General features: G+C 38.7%; 1 protein-coding gene across 17 annotated transcripts in view; it reads left to right on the top strand.

Moving 5' to 3' along the window:
• Positions 1 to 18297, top strand: part of CCDC150 (coiled-coil domain containing 150) — a 139919-nt gene that overhangs the window by 62271 nt on the left and 59351 nt on the right. For 9 of the 17 annotated variants that reach the window (XR_012421328.1, XR_012421329.1, XM_065525809.2 and 6 more), the window contains 3 exons: positions 7 to 90; positions 11451 to 11558; positions 18069 to 18197. Coding sequence is in view for 12 of the 17 variants with exons in the window: in XM_065525809.2 (XP_065381881.1) it covers positions 7 to 90; positions 11451 to 11558; positions 18069 to 18197 (321 nt within the window). In the remaining 5 variants the exon portion in view is untranslated. Of the gene's footprint in view, positions 1 to 6; positions 91 to 11450; positions 11559 to 11996; positions 12060 to 12548; positions 13016 to 18068; positions 18198 to 18297 lie in introns of those variants that run through there. The other 8 variants (XM_074009617.1, XM_045367421.3, XM_065525811.2 and 5 more) reach the window with 7 other exon arrangements.

Below are 18297 nucleotides of genomic sequence, written 5' to 3' on the forward strand. Positions count from 1 at the left end.
TATCAGCTTGCCCAACAGAAGGTGGAAAAAATCTTGGGAAAAATTACTGAAAGTAAAAATAAACTGGCCTATGAAAAGGGAAAACTCCAGGTATGAGATTTATTTTCTGATTTTTCTTGTCTGAATTTTAAAAATACCAATTATCAAATTAAATATTGCTAGATTTTGAGAATACCTAGCTCTGTCATTTACTAAGTCTGTAGTCTCTGGACATCCCTAAGTTTGTGGCCTCATCGATAGCCAGGTGACTTCTATTTACATTCCGTAGTTGCTGAAACCTAAAATTGTGAAGCCGAAACCCGTTCTGTGACTACTTGAAGCTTTATTGTAATCATTTTATGTGTGGTCATTCCCTGAGAATGTAGAAAGCCTATACCTCTTTTTGCTGAATTTTTTAAACACATTTCTAAAAAGAAAAAACCTGGAAACAGACTCAGAGGCAATTGAGTGAATGTGATGATACTGTTCTTTTGCTGCCTGTGGGTTTTGTCCCTATGGTACCCCAGAGCAGGAAGCCTGAAACTGATATAGGTAAGCTTTGACTTAAACTAACTCCAGTGGAAACATTGAAATCCAAATCAGTGGTGCTAAATCTTAGCTATACATTAGAATCACTGGGCAGTTTTTAAAATTCCTCATGCTGGGAAGTGTATAATATCTTCCACTTACTTTGAAATGCAGCATAGAAAAAATAGGTTGATGGATGGAGAGAGGAGATGATAAATGGATAGATATGTGATAAGCAAATAAAAGAATATTAATGGTAGAATTTGGATGGGATGGTTGGTGTATGCATGTTCACAGTAAAATTCTTTCCATTTTTCTATACGTTTAAAACATTTTATAAAATGTTGAGAGAGGCTGTGCATGGTGGTTCATGCCTGTTTCCAACACTTTGGGAGGCTGAGGCAGGAGAATGGCTCGAGGCCAGGAGTTTGAGACCAGCCTGGGCAATATAGCAAGACCCTATCTCTACAAAAAAATAAATAAAAATTAGGAAAGCATGATGGCAAGTACCTGTAATCCCAGCTACTTGGGAGGCTCGGGTGGAAGCCCCAAGTGGGAGGATCACTTGAGCCCAGGATTTGGAGGCTATGGTGAGTTATGATCATGCCGTTGCACTCCTGCCTAGGTAATAAAGTGAGACCCTGTCTCTAGAAAAATGTAGGGGGGAAATTCCCATGACTAGAATTGCACCCCAGAGCAATTAAATCAAAATCTCAGTGGATAGTTCCTCGACTAAAGTGCTCTGTGTGTGTGTGTGTGTGTGTGTGTGTGTGTGTGTGTGTGTGTTTGTGTGATGAGGTCTCGCTCTGTGATCCAGGCTGGAGCGCAATGGTGCAATATCTGGGCTTGCTGCAGCCTCTGCCTTCTGGGCTCGAATGTTCCTCCTACCTCAGTCACCCAAGGAGCTGGGATTCAGGTGTGCAGCACCATACCCAGCTAAGTTTTTTCGTATTTTTGGTTTGTCCATGGAGATAGGGTTTCTCCATGTAGCCCAGGCTGGTCTCGAACTCCAGAGCTCAAGCAATCTGCCTGCTTTGGCCACCAAAAGTGGTGTGATTACAAGTGACTTCAGTACTTTTTAAAGCTCCTCAGATGATTCCAATGTTGCAACCATAGTTGAGGCCCGCTGGACTAAATAGTATGAAGTGAAGCCCAGTTAGGCTTGGCAACTGTCTTAGTCTGTTTTCTGTTGCTATAACAGAATATCTGAGATTGGGTAATTTGTAAATTAAAGAAGTTTATTTGGCTCATGATTCTGGAGGCTGGGAAGTCCAGGATCATACAGCCTATCTGTGAACACCTCATGCTGCCTCATGTCGTGGCAGAAAGCAGACAGGAGAGTGGGTGTTTGCAAAGAGACCAAACACAAGAGGCAGCCTCACTTTATAACAACCCAAGAGCAAGAACTTACTCAACCCTGTGAAACTGCATTAACCCTTCATGAGAGCAGATCCCTCATTACCCAAATACCTCTTAGAGATCCCACTACCTCTCAACATTTAATTATATCAGCAGTTAAATTGCAGCATGAGTTTTGGCAGGGTCAAACCACATCCAGATCATAGCAGCAACTATGGAGCTTATTTGATAAGTAATCTCACTAGAGGTTTGCCAAACACATCAGTATTAACCTCATCCTCATCTACTCAAAGGGCTTACCATAGGGTTAGCAGACAGGATGGGGCCCAGAAATAGCAGGCCAAAAGGTAGTTGATAAGCCATGCTTGTGGAACAATATATTACTAGAACAATAAAAAGAACTGCAATAAAAAGAATTTCTAGAACACCTATTAATATTAATATTTTCCAGAGGTCGTGATGCATTTAAATATTATCTACATTTGTGTGACTGTGGAAAGGTCTTACTTTTCTTGAGTTTCATCTTAATCATCTATAAAATGAGGAGGATAAGTACACCTCTCTTATCTACTTCTCATTGGGAAAAATAGGCTCCATTACAGGCAGGGTGTATACATCTTTACAGGCATAAAATAACTTTCCCCTTTGTGAAATGAATGATCTCATTAGAGGCTATGACCCATGACTTTAACCTTCTTTTAGCTTTTCCAAGAAAAATGAAATACATTATTAAATATATAAGACAAATCCCAGGCCCTCATGACAGACTTAAAGCCAAATTTTGACTGGGAATGAAATATATTTTATAATTTATGAATGGGTCTAATATTATCTGTCTGACCTTTTAAACCTCAACCATGCAATTTTAGAAATTATCCAGATTCTGTGTAATCATAAGGGAAATAACGTGCCTTTTGGTGTTCATATTCCTATAATAAGAGTTTAAGATTTTTGATAGTCTTTGAAGAAACACTTTTTGAACTATTGTGAACTATTGATTCATTGGTATTTTTATGTCAGGTCTTGGACTGCTGCATTCCAAAAGCACTGACTTCATCAGCTCTAGGGAAAGTGCTCTTGGAGCACATAACTCTTACAAGACAATTTAAAGGAAGAGCTGTATACTAAACTTAGTCAAAACAGTAGTCTTCTGTGTGTTCTCGCTCAGCTGGATTAGAATGGATTGAAAATATACATAGGAATTGTGTTTGGTAAAAGATTACATTTTCAGAATCAGCTTGTTAATGAATGATATAAATACTGGCTTTTGTGTGTTAATTTAGACTGTATTGGAAACTGCTGCCTCATGTTCAAACATGGTTTGAACTTCCTTTTCAGTGCTGTACAGTATTCTATTATGTAAATATGCCACAATGTATTTATTCTTCTGTTGATGGATAATCAGCTAGTTTCTAATTGCTTGCAAACAGTAACAATGATGATATGATGAATTTTTGTACCAGTCTCCTTATATACAGAAGATTCTCTCAGCTAAATATAATTCTTAGGAGTAGAATTCCCGGGTTTTAGGATGTGCATATCCTGAATTTTACTAGATTTTGTCATATTTCCCCTTACTAAAAGTAGTTAGGCCAGTTTTAAAAATCAGTATTTTTTTTATTATACTTGAAGTTCTAGGGTACATGTGCACAACCTGCAGGTTTGTAACATAGGTATACATGTGCCATGTTGGTTTGCTGCACCCATTAACTCGTCATTTACATTAGGTATTTCTCCTAATTCCATCCCTCCCCCTGCACCCCACCCCACGACAGGCCCCGGGGTGCCATGTTCCCTGCCCTGTGTCCAAGTGTTCACATTGTTCAGTTCCCACCTATGAGTGAGAACATGGGGTGTTTGGTTTTCTGTCCTTGCGATAGTTTGCTCAGAATGATGGTTTCCAGTTGCATCCATGTCCCTGCAAAGGACATGAACTCATCATTTTTTATGGCTGCATAGTATTCCATGGCATATATCTGCCACATTTTCTTAATCCAGTCCATCATCTATGAACATTTGGGTTGGCTCCAAGTCTTTGCTATTGTAAATAGTGCTGCAGTAAACATACGTGTGCATGTGTCTTTATAGTAGCATAATTTATAATCTTTTGGGTATATACCCAGTAATGGGATGGCTGGGGCAAATGATATTTTTAGTTCTAGATCCTTGAGGAATCACCACATTGTCTTCCACAATGGTTGAACTAGTTTACACTTCCACCAACAGTGTAAAAGCATTTCTGTTCCTCCACATCCTCTCCAGCATCTGCTGTTTCCTGACTTTTTAATGATGGCCATTTTAACTGGTGTGAGATGGTATGTCATTGTGGTTTTGATTTGCATTTCTCTGATCAGTGATGATGAACATTTTTTCATGTGTCTGTTGGCTGCATAAATGTCTTATTTTGAGAAGTGTCTGTTCATATCCTTTCCCACTTTTTTTTTTTTGAGACGGAGTCTCCCTCTGTCACCCAGGCTGGAGTGCAGTGGCCAGATCTCAGCTCACTGCAAGCTCTGCCTCCCGGGTTTACGCCATTCTCCTGCCTCAGCCTCCCGAGTAGCTGGGACTACAGGCGCCCACCACCTCGCCCAGCTAGTTTTTTGCATTTTTTAGTAGAGACGGGGTTTCACCGGGTTAGCCAGGATGGTCTTGATCTCCTGACCTCGTGATCCGCCCGTCTCAGCCCTCCAAAGTGCTGGGATTACAGGCTTGAGCCACCGCGCCTGGCCCCTTTCCCACTTTTTGATGGGGTTTTTTTTTCTTGTAAATTTGTTGAAGTTCTTTGTAGATTCTGGCTATTAGCCCTTTGTCAGATGGGTAGATTACAAAAATTTTCTCCCATTCTGTAGGTTGCTTGTTCACTCTGATAGTTTCTTTTGCTGTGCAGAAGCTCTTTAGTTTAATTAGATCCCATTTGTCAATTTTGGCTTTTGTTGCCATTGCTTTTGGTGTTTTAGTCATGAAGTCCTTGCCCATGCCTGTGTCCTGAATGGTATTGCCTAGGTTTTCTTTAAGGGTTTTTATGGTTTTAGGTCTAACATTTAAGTCTTTAATCCATCTTGAATTAATTTTTATATAAGGTGTAAGGAAGTTTCCGCTTTCTACATATGGCTAGTCAGTTTTCCCAGCACCATTTATTAAATAGGGAATTCTTTCCGTGTTTCTTGTTTTTGTCAGGTTTGTCAAAGATCAGATGGTTGTAAATGTGTGTTGTCATTTCTGAGGGCTGTGTTCTGTTTCATTGGTCTATATCTCTGTTTTGGTACCAGTACCATGCTGTTTTGGTTACTGTAGCCTTGTAGTATAGTTTGAAGTCAGGTAGCATGATGCCTCCAGCTTTGTTCTTTTGGCTTAGGATTTTGCAATGTGGGCTCCTTTTTGGTTTCATATGAACTTTAAAGTAGTTTTTTCCAATTCCGTGAAGAAAGTCATTGGTAGCTTGATGGGGATGGCACTGAATCTATGAATTACCTTGGGCAGTATGGCCATATGGCAGTATGGAAGAACAAATGTTCTTCCACTTGTTTGTGTCCTCTTTTATTGCATTGAGCAGTGGTTTGCAGTTCTCCTTGAAGAGGTCCTTCACATCCCTTGTAAGTTGGATTCCTAGGTATTTTATTCTCTTTGTAGCAGTTGTGAATGGGAGTTCGCTCATGATTTGGCTGTTTGTCTGTTATTGGTTTATAGGAATGCTTGTGATTTTTGCACTTTGATTTTGTATCCTGAGACTTTACTGAAGTTGCTTATCAGCTTAAGGAGATTTTGGGCTGACACAATGGGGTTTTCTAAATATACAGTCATGTCATCTGCAAACAGGGACAATTTGACCTCCTCTTTTCCTAATTGAATAGCCTTTATTTCTTTCTTTTGCCTGATTGCCCTGGCTAGAACTTATAGTTGAATACAGTTGAACTTACTATGTTGAATAGGAGTGGTGAGAGAGGGTGTCCCTGTCTTGTGCCAATTTCAAAGGGAATGCTTCCAGTTTTTGCCCATTCAGCATGATATTGGCTGTGGGTTTTTCATAAATAGCTCTTATTATTTTGAGATAACGTTCCATCAGTACCTAGCTTATTGAGAGTTTTTAGCATGAAGGGTTGTTGAATTTTGATGAGAGCCTTGTCTGCATCTATTGAGATAATCATGTGATTTTTTTGTTGGTTCTGTTTATGTGATGGATTAAGTTTATTGATTTGTATATGTTGAACCAGCCTTGCATCCCAGGGATGAAGCCAACTTGATTGTGGTGGATAAGCTTTTTGATGTGCTGCTGGATTCAGTTTGCCAGTATTTTATTGGCAAAATACTGGATTCCTTCTTTTTCTGTATTTTGGACTAGATTCAGAAGGAATGGTACCAGCTCGTCTTTGTTTGCCAGTATTTTATTGAGGATTTTCACATCAATGTTCATCAGGGATATTGGTCTAAAATTCTCTTTTTTTATTGTGTCTCTGACAGGCTTTGGTATCAGGATGATGCTGGCCGTATAAAATGAGTTAGGTCGGATTCCCTCTTTTTCTGTTGATTGCGATAGTTTCAGAAGGAATGGTATGAGCTCCTCTTTGTACCTCTGATAGAATTCGGCTGTGAATCCGTCTGGTCCGGACTTTTTCTGGTTGGGAAGCTATTAATTATTGTCTCAATTTCAGAGCCTGTTATTGGTTTATTCGGATATTCAACTTCTTCCTGGTTTAGTCTTGGGAGAGTGTTTGTGTCCATGAATTTATCCATTTCTTCTAGATTTTCTGGTTTATTTGTGTAGAGGTGTTTATAATATTCTCTGATGGTAGTTTGTATTTCTGTGGGATTGGTGGTGATATCCCCTTTATCATTTTTTTATTGTGTCTATTTGATTCTTCTCTTTTCTTCTTTATTAGTCTTGCTAGTGGTCTATCAATTTTGTTGATCTTTTCAAAAAACCAGCTCCTGGATTCATTGATTTTTTTGAAGGGTTTTTTGTGTCTCTGTCTCCTTCAGTTCTGCTCTAATCTTAGTTAGATTTTGAATTTGTTTGCTCTTGCTTCTCTAGTTCTTTTAATTGTGATGTTAGGATGTTGATTTTAGATCTTTCCTGCTTTCTCTTGTGGGCATTTAGTGCTATAAATTTCCCTCTACACACTGTTTTAAATGTGTCCCAGAGATTCTGGTATGTTGTGTCTTTGTTCTCATTTGTTTCTCAGAAACAAAGAGCATCTTTATTTCTGCCTTAATTTTGTTATGTACCCAGTAGTCATTCAGGAGCAGCAGGTTGTTCAGTTTCCATGTAATTGTGTGGTTTTGAGTGCGTTTCTTAATGCTAAGTGCTAATTTGATTATACTGTCGTCAGAGAGACAGTTTGTTGTGATTTCTGTTCTTTTACATTTGCTGAGGAGTGCTTTACTTCCAACTATGTGGTCAGTTTTGGAATAAGTGTGATGTGGTGCTGAGAAGAATGTATATTCTGTTGATTTGGCGTGGAGAGTTCTGTAGATGCCTATTAAGTCTGTGTGGTGCAAAGCTGAGTTCAAGTCCTGGATATCCTGGTTAACCTTCTGTCTCACTGATCTGTTGAATATCAACAGTAGGGGGTTAAAGTCTCCCACTGTTATTGAGTGGGAGTCTAAGTCTCTTTATAGGTCTCTAAGAACTTGCTTTATGAATCTGGGTGCTTCTGTATTGGGTGCATATATATTTAGGACAGTTAGCTCTTCTTGTTGAATTGATCCCTTTACCATTATGTAATGGCCTTCTTTGTCTCTTTTGATCTTTGTTGGTTTAAAATTTGTTTTATCAGAGACTAGGATTGCAACCCCCGCTTTTTCTTATTTTCCATTTGCTTGGTAGATCTTCCTCCATCCCTTTATTTTGAGTCTGTGTGTGTCTCTGAACGTGAGGTGGGTCTCCTGAATACAACACACTGATGGGTCTTGACTCTTTATCCGATTTGCCAGTCTGTGTCTTTTAATTGGGGCATTTAGCCCATTTACATTTAAGGTTAATGTTGTTATGTGTGAATTTGATCCTGTCATTATGATGTTAGCTGGTTATTTTGCCCATTAGTTGATGCAGTTTCTTCATAGCATTGATGGTCTTTACAATTTGGCATGTTTTTCCAGTGGCTGGTACTGGTTGTTCCTTTCCATGTTTAGTGCTTCCTTCAGGAGCTCTTGTAGGGCAGGCCTGGTGGTGACAAAATCTCTCAGCATTTGCTTGTCTGTAAAGGATTTTATTTCTCCTTCGCTTATGAAGCTTAGTTTGACTGGATATGAAATTCTGGACTGAAAATTCTTTTCTTTAAGAATGTTGAGTATTGGCCTCCACTCTCTTCTGGCTTGTAGAGTTTCTCCAAGAGATCTGCTGTTAGTCTGATGGGCTTTCCTTTGTGGGTAACCCGACCTTTCTCTCTGACTGCCCTTAACATTTTTTCCTTCATTTCAACCTTGGTGAATCTGACAATTATGCGTCTTGGGGTTGCTCTTCTCGAGGAGTATCTTTGTGGTGGTCTCTGTATATCCTGAATTTGAATGTTGGCCTGCCTTGCTAGGTTGGGGAAGTTCACTTGGATAATATCCTGAAGAGTGTTTTCCATCTTGGTTCCATTCTCCCTGTCACTTTCAGGTACACCAATCAAACGTAGATTTGGTCTTTTACGTAGTCCCATATTTCTTGGAGGCTTTGTTCATTTCTTTTTACTCTTTTTTCTCTAAACTTCTCTTCTCACTTTATTTCACTAATTTTTCTTCAATCACTGATACCCTTTCTTCCACTTGATGGAATCGGCTATTGAAGCTTGTGCCTGTGTCACATAGTTCTCATATCATGGTTTTCAGCTCCATCAGGTCATTTGGTCTTCTCTACACTTTTTTCTAGTTAGCCATTTGTCTAATTTTTTTTCAAGGTTTTTAGCTTCTTTGCGATGGGTTCGAGCATCCTCCTTTAGCTCAGAGAAGTTTGCTATTACCGACCTTCTGAAGCCTACTTCTGTCAGGTCGTCAAAGTCATTCTCTGTCCAGGTTTATTCCATTGCTGGCGAGGAGCTGTGATCCTTTGGAGTAGAAGAGGCACTCTGGTTTTTAGAATTTTCAGCTTTTCTGCTCTGGTTTCTTCCCATCTTTGTGGTTTTATCTACCTTTGGTCTTTGATGTTGATGACCTACAGATGGAGTTTTCGTGTGGATGCCTTTTTGTTGATGTTGATTCTATTCCTTTCTGTTTGTTAGTTTTCCTTCTAACAGTCAGGTCCCTCAGCTGCAGGTCTGTTGGAGTTTGTTGGAGGTCCACTGCAGACCTTGTTTGCCTGGGTATCACCAGCGGAGGCTGCAGAACAGAAAATATTGCTGCCTGATCCTTCCTCTGGAAGTTTCATCTCAGAGGGACACCCACCTGTATGAGGTGTCAGTTAGTTGCTACTGGGAGGTGTCTCCCAGTTAGACCACATGGGGGTCAGGGACCCACTTGAGGAGGCAGTCTGTCCATTCTCCGAGCTCAAACACCATGGATGGAGAACCACTGCTGTCTTCAGAGCTGTCAGACAGGGACGTTCAAGTCTACAGAAGTTTCTGCTGCCTTTTGTTCAGCTATGCCCTGCCCGCAGAGGTGCAGTCTACAGAGGCAGCAGATCTTGCTGAGCTGTGGTGGGCTCCACCCAGTTTGAGCTTCCCCGACTGCTTTGTTTACCTACTCAAGCCTCAGCAATGGCGGACGCCCCTCCTGCTGCCAGGCTGCTGCCTCACAGATCGTTCTCAGAGTTCCGCACTAGTAGTGAGCAAGGCTCTGGGCGTGGGACCCGCCGAGCCAGGTGCAGGACATAATCTCCTGGTGTGCCATTTGCTAAGACTGTTGGAAAAGCGCAGAATTTGGGCAGGAGTGTCCCGTTTTTCCAGGTACCGTCTGTCAAGGCTTCCCTTGGATAGAAAAGGGAAATCTCCCCAACCCCTTGTGCTTCCCAGGTGAGGCGATGCCCTGCCCTGCTTCAGCTCACCCTCCATGGGCTGCACCCACTGTCCAACCAGTGCCAGTGAGATGAACCAGGTATCTCAATGGGAAATGCAGAAATCACCTGTCTTCTGTGTCGGGCACGCTGGGAGCTCCAGCCTGGAGCTGTTCCTATTCGACCCTCTTGCAACAGAATAGCCTAAAATCAGTATATTTAAGATGGCATGCTAAATAGGTGCATTGGAGTTACATATGTTAACATGGATGAATCTCATAAAACAATACTATATACTGTTTAGGGATACATATAAATTTATTTTTTAAAGAATAGGAATGATACATTCAGCAAAATAGTTAACCGTAGGATAGAAGGAGATTTGGTTGGGATAGGCTACACAGAAGCTTTCAATTTTAATGGTAATTTTTTTTTAAGTTCAGTGGTGGATAGATGGGATGATGGCATATATGTCTGAATGATTTCCAGCACTTTTTAAACTGTTTTTAAACATTTGTCAGTTTGAGTTCTTTGGCTTCACTCTAATTTACCATTGGCCCCACCACTTAACCAGGGATTTCAACATTGTGTTAGCTGCCTGGCTCCTATAAGCAACTGCATTTGTGACCTTAATTTAGAAGTTAGGTGAGTGCTTGGTTTACTTTGTTTTTTTACAGTTAATTTATTGTTGAACTATAGCATATATACTGAAAAGTACACAGGGCACAGCCTGATGAATTTTTTATAAAGTAAATATAGCAATGTGATCAGCACTCAGATCAAGAAACAGAACATCCCCAACACCCAGTACCCTCTTCCAGTAACTGTCACCCACAAGGCCAATTAACCATTCTGATTTCTAACACCCCATTCAAATTTTAACAGTTGCTGAAAATGTCCAGTAGCTACAGTGAAATAGATGTTTGCACTCTACAGATAGGAAACAAGATATCGAGAGATGGAACAGTTGATTTAAATAAAATTTTGGATGAAAATTTTCCTTATTTAGGGGTAGGTTCAGTAACGTTAATTGTTGTGTGTGAAGCGTTCGGGGATAAGAGGAAGCAAATGTGGAAAAATGCATAATTTGGAGATTTATGAGTATATATTAAATGATTTTGTCCTCAAAAATGGTAATTTTCTTTAAAGAGAGACTTGTGAGTATTGTCTTTGTGAATTAGTTTTAAGATATAATTCAACATGTAAGAATTCCATCAACTTTTGTCATTTTGTGTCAGTGAAACACAAGACTGTATGCCTGTTCACTCCCCCTCCATTCTTCTGGTCTGATATGTCTGCTTCTTGTATATTGACAGTTCTAATTATACACATTCAGAAGGGTTTTGAATGCCAGGTACCACAATTCAAATATATTAGTCACAAATTTTTGAATGATATTAGCCACAAAATTCATGAGTCATGTCCATTTGGAGGCCGATAAGCACTAGAAACCAAATGAGTTATCTCAGCACATTTAAATGGCTACAGAGTCTACATTATTTTTTGCATGATTAAACTTGGGATTGCTTTTTGCAAGTTTTAAGGATTCTCTGGAATTTTTTTTTTTTTACAACTTGACCTTTTTTCCCCCTTCTGGAATATATAAATATGTGTAAATATATATGTTTAAATGTCTTTTTTTTTCATTTTTTTCTTATTTTTGTTTTTCCTCTAGATAAAAGTTAAACAGCTAGAAGAACAAGTACAGTCTTTTACTGACACCAGCTTACAGAATGATCATCTACGCAAGATGAATAAGTCTCTACAGACTAAATATGCTCAGGTGTGATTAATATCTACAAAAGCGGATTGCTGCTATATTTCATTTTTAAGAAATTGTTTGATGTCTTTTTCCCCACTTTACCATAGAATCCCAGAAAGATAAATATCCTGTCACTTGACTCAATTTAACAAACTTTTTTTCAAGCACCTAGTACATACAAGGTTCTGGTAAGCCTCAGAAATTGTAAAGATACCTGAAGCAGGATTGAGACATTCAACTTGCTTATTATAGTTAGGAAATGGACTCCATAAACTTTATTACGAATAGAAAGTTATACTTTTCAGAAAAATAGATTGTATTACTGAACATTCATAGGGAGCATGATTATGAGTAGAAGCAGTGAGAAATGCTTTCATAAAGGCAGTGCTTTTTGAACTTGAGACTTACAAATTTTGGCAGTTGTGAGGAACAAGTATCCTTGTTTTTTTTGAATTAAAGGCAAACTCAGAACTCAGTGCCAAGAGGGTACACCTGCAACAAGCAGATGCTCATTTGAGAGAGGTATTGGTAATGAAAGTGCTTACTTGTCAGCATGGTGGCTCTTGAGGCTAAAAGCCTTTCATAGGTCACACAATATTTTAACAAATGAATAGAAAAAGTTAAGCAAGATAACAAAAACATTTAGTGAAGAACATACCTCAGGAAGGTGTTACCAGAAGAAAGTGACTCATTTCAATTATTTACAAATTTAGCATGCATATCATTAGGTTATTTTTTAAATTGTTAACTCTTAATAAAAGCATATTAACTTCTGTGTCTATGATATTTGTGTATCTATACTCCTGGTAACCAAGGAACTAAAATATGTTTTCAAATGGAATACTCATAGGGTTCTAACCACTTGACTCTGCTGATGAGTGATGAGGTCACAGAGTTGTTAAAGGGCCTCATTAGATGCGCTCTCTAACAGGGGCTCACTGACAGGGAAGTTGGCGTAAGGTCTGTTTCTTTGCTGGGTCATATTTTACAGTGTGATCTTTTCACTCTGAAAGCGGAGAAACACATTTTCAAATATATTTTCCATTACGGCTCCTTCTAGAACACTGTGTTGTTTCTCCTAGTAAAGTGGCTATTCCTTGAAAAATAACTATAGGTTTAGCTGATTTTATTGTTTTTATTAATAATTGATGATGCCTTTAAGAAAAAGAAAATCTCCAGAGAGGCCTGCATCTTCAAAATCCCCTGAAATCTCTAGGTCCCATGTAAACAGTATAAAGGAGAGAACGTCATCAGTTGGGTTGCCTAGTGTTATTCCAAACTCTACACGCCGTGTGAGCTTTGCACCTAACCTGCCTTCTGTGAAAACATCTCAGGATATTGGAGACTCTAGGATCTCTCTAAAGACTCTTTTGAATGCTATTAAAACCATGGAGGGAAGACTGGAAGGCAAAATAGAGATTCTTGCCTCAAGACCTTTAGTAAATGATGAATCACCAAATTTTCTTAAACGGGACTCGGTAAGTGAAGACCACAAATTAAATCTTCAGGAAATTTTAAATGTATACAAGAATGAAGTATTAATCCAGAAAGATAATGCTTGAAGATATGAGTAGGAAATAAGGTTCTTCACAAACAGAAAAAAGACTAATATAGATTGAAACCATTATCCTAGCCATCACATAATTAGTTTTAGACATAGAAAATTTGACATAACAGTAACTACTGAGTTTTTTATATAATTTTGATTTTTTAAAAAAAGTCAAAATTTCTACCTAATCTTAACATTTGAGCTAAAATGCTTGGATAAAGCCTCATTTTCAAATAGAAATAAATTAATTCAAGAAACCCCAAGAAATTTCACATTGGAAAATATTTTCTTGAGAAAACTTATTAGAGCATTCTTCTTTATCTGATATTAGAAATAGAAAATACTGTAGCTTATCTTCTAGAGTGGGCCACTATTACCGGAAGGAGGGCTGTGAGTGTGAGTTGTCCAGGTCCTTGGCGTTTTGAACAAAGAATTGAACAAAACGCACAAAGTGACGAAGGAAGCAGTGAAAGCAGGGATTAAAGCGGTGAAAACTCCATAGGGTGTGGAGTTTTCTGGGTTTCAAGTTTACAAAGTTTTCTGGGTTTTAAGTACGCCTTTTGAGGTCCCTATGGATTTGGCCTGTGGCTAATTAAAGGCTGAGGTGAATTGACGCCCTATGCTGATGAAGGGATGGCCCATGCTCGGCCTGTGGCCAATCCAAAGCACTCTCCCTTTCCATCTGAGACATGGTGGAAGCGGGAGGAGTGTAGGGAGAGTAGTAACCTTTGATCCTTTGCTACTTGCTGGGGAGATGGAGTTTTTCCTTTTGGTGTAGCTTTTGGAAGTTGGTGTTAATTGGATTTAGGTTCCCTGTCCCCAGACCCAGGTGTTTTCTTTTGATCCAGCTTTGGGAAGTCAGCAAAATTGGCCTCACTTTCGCTGTCCCCAGACCTTGGTGTTTTTCCTTGATTCAGCTTTAGGAAATCAGCATGAATTGGCTTTAAGTTCCCTGCCTCCAAGCCCTATTCTCCTGCCTCACTACTATTTAGATGTCCTCTGTAAACATCTAGTGGCACTTTTGCATTTGTATGTGTGTGTATATACATACTGATAAATATACACTTTAAAAACTGGTAGAATTTTAAAAATGATATTCTTGTATACTTTTCTAGAACAAAATTCAGTAGATTATCAGGACCTATAAGTTGCCATCCTTTGCACTTTTCTGGGATCCTTTTCTGTAGAAAAAGTTAAGTATTTTAAATGTTACAGGTTCAAGTTTAAGGATGTTTTATGATGTTGAGGTAGATGTGGGGAAAAGATATCCTCCTTTGTTATTATTGGGATTATGAAACAGTACAACTTCCTATGGAGGGCAATTTAGCAATATTTATCACAACTTTGACCCCACAGTTGTCCTTCTAGGACTTTTTCCTACCAATATACTGGCTTGTACACATGACATAAATACAAGGTCACTTACTGAAGTATTGTTGGCCAATAGCAACAGAGGAAGCAACCAAAATCTCATCAATAAGAGACTGGCTAAATAATAGTTTGTATCCATAGCTTTGCAATACTGCTTCAAGATATATACATATATAAAATTAGGTTTAAACAATAAAAGTTCAGAAGAGTATATGTAGTATTTTACTATTTGGATGTAAAAGAGGTGGGGAGATAAAGAATATATACATATGCATTCACTTGTATAAGCATAGACTGTCTAAAATGACCCATAATAAAATGGCAACATTATTTTTGAGGAAGGAAACTGGGTGGCTGGGATGTTTTTCACTTAATCTTTTCATACTTTAAAAATAATGTGGATGTACTACCTATCCAAAATAGTTTTATGAATGTTTTCTTTTCAACAAAACTGAAAGCAGAGAAAAGATAGTCTTTTCAACAAATGGTGCTGAGATAATTGGATATCTATATGCAAAAATAAAATATCTTTGCTCCATACCTCACAAAATATATAAAAATTAAAATGGATCATAGATCTAAATGTAAACCCTGAAACTGTAAAACTTTTAGAAGAAAACGTAGGAAGAAATCTTTGTGATCTTGGATTACACAAAGATTTCTTAGATTTGATATCAAAACCATGATCCATAAAGGGACAAAAGCGATAAATTGGAGTTTATCAAAATTGACAACTTATACTCTTCAGAAATATGAAGGTAATGAGGAGACAAGCTACAGACTGGGAAGAATTATTTGCAAATCACATATCTGATTAAGGCCTTGTTTCCAGAAGGTATTAAAAATAATTTTTAAAATTTAAATACTAAGAAAACCTAAGAAAAAGAATAGGCAAAAATTTGAACAGATAATTTCTTCAGCAAAGTTATGTGGCTGGTAAGTGCTTGAAAAGAGGTTAAGCATCAGTCATTAGGGAAATGCAAATATAATCACAGTGAGACACTACCACACACCTATTATTAGTACAGCCACTTTAGAAAATAGTTTGGGAATTTCTTTAAAAGTGAAACATACTACCACCATGTGACCTAGTCAGTGCACTACTAAGTATTCATCAAAGACAAATGAAAGTATGTCTCCACAGAGACTTGTACACAGGTGTTCACAACAGCTGTATTTGTAATAACTTAAAACCGGAACCAACTTAAGTGTCCACCAGGTGAATGGATAACTAAATTGTGATGCCCCTACAATAGAATACTAAGCAACAGAAAGAACTGTTGATACATGCAGCAGATTGAATGACTCTCAAAATAATTACACTGAGTTAAGTTATTCCAAAAAGAGTGCATACAATACAATTCCATATAAAATTCTAGAAAATATAAACTATTGTGACAGAAAACAGATCAGTGGTTACCTGTGAGAATCAGTAGGAGTGTGGGAATAGAGAGAGACAGAAGCGGGGAGATTACAAAGGAGCATAAGGAAACTTTTGGAGATGATGGAAATGTTTGTATCTTAATTGTTTCAAAGTCTTATGCATGTGTCAAAACTTATCAAAATGCACACTTTAAGTATATGTAGCTTATTGTATGTCACTTATACCTCAGAAAAGGTGTTAAAAAAGAAAAATCATGTATTACCTATTCAAAAATGTATTAAATGTTTAAAGTAACTTTTTCTTTTCTTTTTTTTTTTTTTTTTGAGATAGGCTGGAGTACAGTGGTGTGATCTCAGCTCGGCTCACTGCAACCTCTGCCTCCTGGGTTCAAGCAATTCTTGTGCCTCAACCTCCCAAGTGACTGGGATTACAGGCTCCCGCCACCACGCCTGGCTAATTTATTTTTTATTTTTATTTTTATTTATTTATTTATTTACTTGTATTTTTAGTAGAGACGGGGTTTCACCACGTTGGCCAGGATGGTCTCCATCTCCTGACCTCATGATCCGCCCACCTTGGCCTCCCAAAGTGCTGGGATTATAGGCGTGAGTCACCATGCCTAGCCTAAAGTAACATTCTTGAAAGGACAGAACTGTAGAAATAGAGAACAAATTACCATACATCAGTGTAGTGTGGGAAAGAAAAGAAAACAAATTAGTGGTTGCCAGAGTACAGGATGAGTTTTTGGAGTTTTTGGAGGGAAGCGCGAATACAGAGATAGCACAAGGGAATTCTTCTTCTCTGGTAATGGAACAGTTCTGTGTCTTGACTGTGGGGGTGGCAGTCATGTGAATATGTAAACAGGATCAAATTGCATGAAACTCTGCATACACATGCACATGCATACACACATAGATGAATGAAGGCTGAAAAAATGGCAAAAATGGAAAAATAAGTAATCTAGTTAGTCAAGTTAACAATAGTGTATGCATGTCAATTTCCTGGTTTTGATGTTGATCTACAGCAATATGAGAAGTCAGCAAAAGAAACAGGATGAAGAGGCCGGGTTTGGTGGCTTACGCCTGTAATCCCAGCAGTTTGGGAGGCTGAGGCAGGCAGATCACATGAGGTTAGGAGTTCGAGACCAGCCTGACAAACATGGTGAAACCCCTTCTCTACTAAAACTACAAAAATTAGCTTGGCGTGATGTTGCACACCTGTAATCCCAGCTACTTGGGAGGCTGAGGCAGGAGAATCGCTTGATCCCAGGAGGCAGAGGTTGCAGTGAGCCCAGATTATGCCATTGCACTCCAGCCTGGGTGACAGAGCAAAACTCAGTCTCAAAAAAAAAAGGATGAAGTATACGTTGGACTCTGCACTGTTTTTGCAACACCCTGTGAGCCTAAAATTATCAAATAAAAAGTTTAAAAAGAGTAATATTTAAAATAGTATGATTATCTGAACTGATGGTGTGGCACTACCAAAACTGTTTCAAGGAGGTTCTAATACTGTACTACTTCTAATTAGGATTCATTCTGCTGTAACACTCTTTTCTTGACCATATTTAGTACTTATACATCTTGGCTTTTATAATGTTTGTACATTTATATTTTCAAAAGGAAGCTAGTCTCATAATAATTTCTTTCCCACTTTACATCTCAGCTTCATAGATAGTCTTATTCTCCCTATTCTTGTGTTTTGATGGAGATTAATGTATTAGGTTTGTCTATGTTTATTCACGCAGATTTTTTTTTTTTTTTTTTTTTTTTTTTTTTTTTTTTGAGACGGAGTCTCGCTCTGTCTCCCAGGCTGGAGTGCAGTGGCGCGATCTCGGCTCACTGCAAGCTCCGCCTCCCGGGTTCACGCCATTCTCCTGCCTCAGCCTCCCGAGTAGCTGGGACTACAGGCGCCCACAACCGCGCCCGGCTAATTTTTTGTATTTTTAGTAGAGACGGGGTTTCACCGTGGTCTCGATCTCCTGACCTTGTGATCCGCCCGCCTCGGCCTCCCAAAGTGCTGGGATTACAGGCGTGAGCCACCGCGCCCGGCTCACGCAGATATTTTTATTGTAGTTTCCTTTAAAGAAATAAGCAGCTAATAAAGATGGGTTTTATTTATAGTAGTGAATAAATATATTTAAACATTTAAAATTTTGTTTCTAAATTTCTATGTCTTATTCTAGTCACTGATTTGTGATGTTATTTATTGTTTCTTTTTTCCTACTTAGGTGAAATCTATTCTTGAAAGAAGTAAAGAGGAGCTGTCCCGAACAGTGAAGTGTCGTAATGCGGCCCTGAAAGAGAGTCAGAAGTTGAAAGAAGACCTCGAGGCCGTGGAGGACAGGGAAAACAAGAAGGCAAGGAATCAGTCCCTTCTGACCGTCTGTCACTGAGAAGAAGCACTTACGAAATCTTTCATGAGCCATATGTTTTGCTTTCTTGCTTCCATTAGTAAGA

This window comes from Macaca fascicularis, chromosome 12 (assembly GCF_037993035.2).
Source record: "Macaca fascicularis isolate 582-1 chromosome 12, T2T-MFA8v1.1".
Classification (NCBI taxonomy): domain Eukaryota; kingdom Metazoa; phylum Chordata; class Mammalia; order Primates; family Cercopithecidae; genus Macaca; species Macaca fascicularis.